The 3,402-nt window shown below is 56.6% G+C and overlaps 1 protein-coding gene across 1 annotated transcript; it reads left to right on the top strand.

Moving 5' to 3' along the window:
* Nucleotides 1-460: 460 nt before the first annotated feature.
* PRR15 (proline rich 15) lies at nt 461-2,977 on the top strand. Its single transcript, XM_090049303.1, has 2 exons — nt 461-591; nt 1,185-2,977. The coding sequence occupies exon 2, from the start codon at nt 1,310-1,312 to the stop codon at nt 1,646-1,648; it is 339 nt and encodes a 112-aa protein (XP_089905429.1). The 5' UTR covers nt 461-591; nt 1,185-1,309; the 3' UTR covers nt 1,649-2,977.
* The last annotated feature ends 425 nt before the right edge of the window (nt 2,978-3,402 follow it).

Raw genomic sequence — 3,402 nt, 5'->3', positions numbered from 1 at the left:
CTGGTCCTGATTATTTTATTCCACTGAGTTGACACCACAATTAACCACAAATTTGATTTTTGTTTGTATAACTTGGTTACGCTGTAAACGTGGGATAAGGGTGAGGTGCCACCTTCACCCCACTTGGCCAGTCATAATCCCGGAGCTGTGAAGCCAGAATCTCTGCCTGCCCTTGCCGCCCGCATGATAAGATATCTGGAGATGGGACCTGGAGATGAAATTCCACCCCCGTCCCTGCTGGTGATGAGTGGCAAACCCTCGCTCTGCTCCCGCTGTGTGCTGCGCTCTCTCCCCACACGGGGCCTCGGCGCAAGGGGCGGGCTGGGGGGAGCTGCCCAGGCCTCAGCGGCCGCAGGTCTCCCACTGCGCCTCCGCCAATCAGGCGCCGCCCGGGCCGGGTTGGGCTCGGTGGCAGCCAATGGGAAGGCGCGGGGGGGCGGGGGCGAGTTCGAAAGTGCCCACCTGAGCCGGGACAGCCCGCGGGCCGCGCCGGGCCGGCTTCTCCCCGCGGCTCGGCACGCACCTGTCTCCCGCGCCTGGGGCCGGCTCCGCTGCAGCGCTGCCGCCCGGGGCTCTCCGCCTCGGCAGCAGGTGAGCGCCCGGCCCGGCCCGGCCCCTGACTGCGGGGAGCGGGGAGGTAGCAGGTGCATGTGGGCCGCGCCCCGACGCCCCCGCGAAGGGCTCCCGCCTGCAGGCGCGGCGTGTCCTGGCGCCCGGGGGGCCGCGATGCTGCGGGGCAGGTGCCCGGAGGTCCCCGCGGGACAGGGGCCGCCCCGGCGGCCCGGGCACGGCAGTCGCCAGCGCGCTCCTGCCTGGCTCCTTGGCGCGGGGCCCTGTTCTTCGGGGGGGGGGTCTCCCAGGGGTGAGACCCCCAGCTGGGAGGGGGGTGTTGGGGACCCCCTCGAGCCCTCATCGCCTGGGCAGAGCCGCAGCTCTCTCGAGGCGAGGGAGCCGCAGAGGCAGACGGGTGTTTGTGCCCCTGGGCAATGAGCCGCTGGTGGAGGTGGAGGTGGAGGAAGGTGAGGAGGGGCTGCTGCTCGATGGCAGCTGTGGGATCCAGCTGTGGCAAGGGCAGGACTGCAAAGGGGGGCAAGAAGAGAGGCTGCAGCTCCCTGGCCAGACAAGATGACCTGTTTGGCACCCAGTTGTCTCCATGATGATGATGGACTTTTTTTCCACCCCAGGGCTCTGGCCAGCATCTACCAGTGCGCTGCCATGGGCACCCCCCCAGCCCAGGGGGGCCTTTCGGAGCTGGCACCTCCCATGGCATAGCCTGGGCCCTCCTTGCAGAGTCCTCTGCCCGTGTGCCATGGCTGATAGCCCTGTGCAGGGTGCCTCTGCCGGGGCCTGGTGGAAGGCACTGACCAGCAAGAAAAATGCCAAGCAGGCGCCACTGCCCAGCCCGACCCCCAGCCTGCCGCCGGCACCATCCAGCCCGGACCCACAGGACCAGCAGCTGCCCCAGTGCAGCAGCGAGCCCAAGGCGGCAGACAAGTCCAGCGGTGGTGGTGGGAGCCGCAGGAACCTGCGTGTGTCACGCTCAGGCCGCTTCAAGGAGAGGCGCAAGGTGCACGCCCCATTGCTGGCCGAGAGCCCCGCATTGTTTGAGGGCAGTGCCCCCACCCGTGCTGCCCAGCAAAGCCAGTAGCTAGGGCCCCTGGCAGCAGCTCCTGCCACTGCCCTGACCTGGTGACCCCAGCTGAGGAGGGAGAATCCCATCCTCCGGTCAATCCAGGATGCTTGGGAACTAGAAGCCAGCCTAACTACCTGCCTGGGGCCTGTTGGGGGCTGCTGCCAGGGGGGCAGGCAGGACTGAGGCTGTGAAGATGAAGGTTGAAGGTAGCTCTTTGGTGGCATCCAGGAAAAGCTGCCGGGCTTCCCTGCGTACCCTCTCAACCTTGTAACAGAGAAGTGAAGCAAAGTGAAGGAGGCCTGCCGTGATACAGGAAAATAGTATCCATCAGCAGACAAGACCAAGGGAAGCCTGAGCTGATGGGGGGGCCATCACTAATGAGCCCCACTGTGAATGAACTTGGGCATGTCACAGGGCTAAAGCCACAAGCTATATGTTTTCTAGCCATTTCCATTAGGTAGGCTGTCCTCCTCTGTCGTATTGCACCAAGCGGGTTCCTCTTTTCTGGCCAGGGAGGTAGTTCTGTTCTGATGTGCTAAAGGGGGCGGAGGGTATCTAATTTCAAGGCCAAGAGACGTCCAGGGGTGTCTGCAGCTCTTTAACAATCGTATTTCTGTTTGGCTGTTAGTAGCCACATCATGCAAAACAGTAAAGAAATCCCCCTTGCATTCAGGAAGGTATAAAAGGGTTATTGTGAGCAACAAGAGTACATATGTACTCTCTCTCTTCTGTTTCATTGCATTTAAATATGCAGAAAGAAAATTGGCAAATAGTTTTTCCTCCTCCCTGCCCCACCTTTAAACTTCTAGGTAATCGCAAGCAGGTATTTCAGAGGTGAATCGCCACATCTTTCATGCACAGAAGGACCATTCAAGATTTCCACTAAGGAATGAAGTACAAGTCTATGTTGGTCTCAAACCAATGGAAGCCTACAAAAGAAATTGGGTGACTTCTTAAAAACACAAATCTTCTTTGAGGAAAAAATAGCCTCAGTGAAAATGGACAGAGTTCTATTGTGTGCAAGCAACAGAGAGAATAAGATGCCCATTTCCTCATTTAAAGTGGAAATCAGGACTTGTGATGGTAGAGTTTATCATAATGGGGCTAGCCTAAAGCTTCTCATATGAATCAAATGGCTCTGAGCAGAACTCAACAGCTGATTATTCTTCTAACTGAAATCTCGGACACTTCTGGAGTTTCTGGACACTATGACTTAAAAGGAAACCATTAGCCAAAATGTGTGCAGATGCTGGGCTTTTAAAGAGGAAAAGTAACATGAAGAAAACATCTAGATTCTAAATATTTCTTGATGGCATCTAGTGTAAATAAAATGTTTTTTGTAAACCTGTCAGACTACCTTATCTTTTTCTCAAAGTAATTATCTTCACTGGAGGGAGATTGCCAGGCCTCATTTGTTCTGGAAACACTTCAGAACAAGCTGTGCCTGTGGTTTTGCTTAGGCGTGGACCAGAAGTCCTGCTAGAGAGCTCCAAGTCCTTTCAGTTCAGGAGGGAGCAACTCAAAGGAGAACAGAGTTAAGGAGGTGAGTTCCTGGGAAACTTCATCTAGATTAGCTGCCCTGTTACTGTAGGGAGACATCTAAACTCTCTTCAGACAAGAGCAAGCATCCACTTTTGTTTTCTGAGTGCTCCGCTTTGCTTTTTTATGCTGTGAATGAGGAAATTGGTTAAGTGTTTGAGGCACTGCTCCACTGACAAGAGGTTGGAAAAGCCATGCTTCCACCTCCACAGGGCCAGCTTTCATTTTGG

This window comes from Crocodylus siamensis, chromosome 5 (genome assembly GCF_052110815.1).
Source record: "Crocodylus siamensis isolate JL-2025a chromosome 5, ASM5211081v1, whole genome shotgun sequence".
In the NCBI taxonomy this organism is placed as follows: Eukaryota; Metazoa; Chordata; order Crocodylia; family Crocodylidae; genus Crocodylus; species Crocodylus siamensis.
The sequence above is the reverse complement of the archived record's forward strand: the minus strand, read 5'-3'. Positions and strand labels throughout refer to the sequence as shown.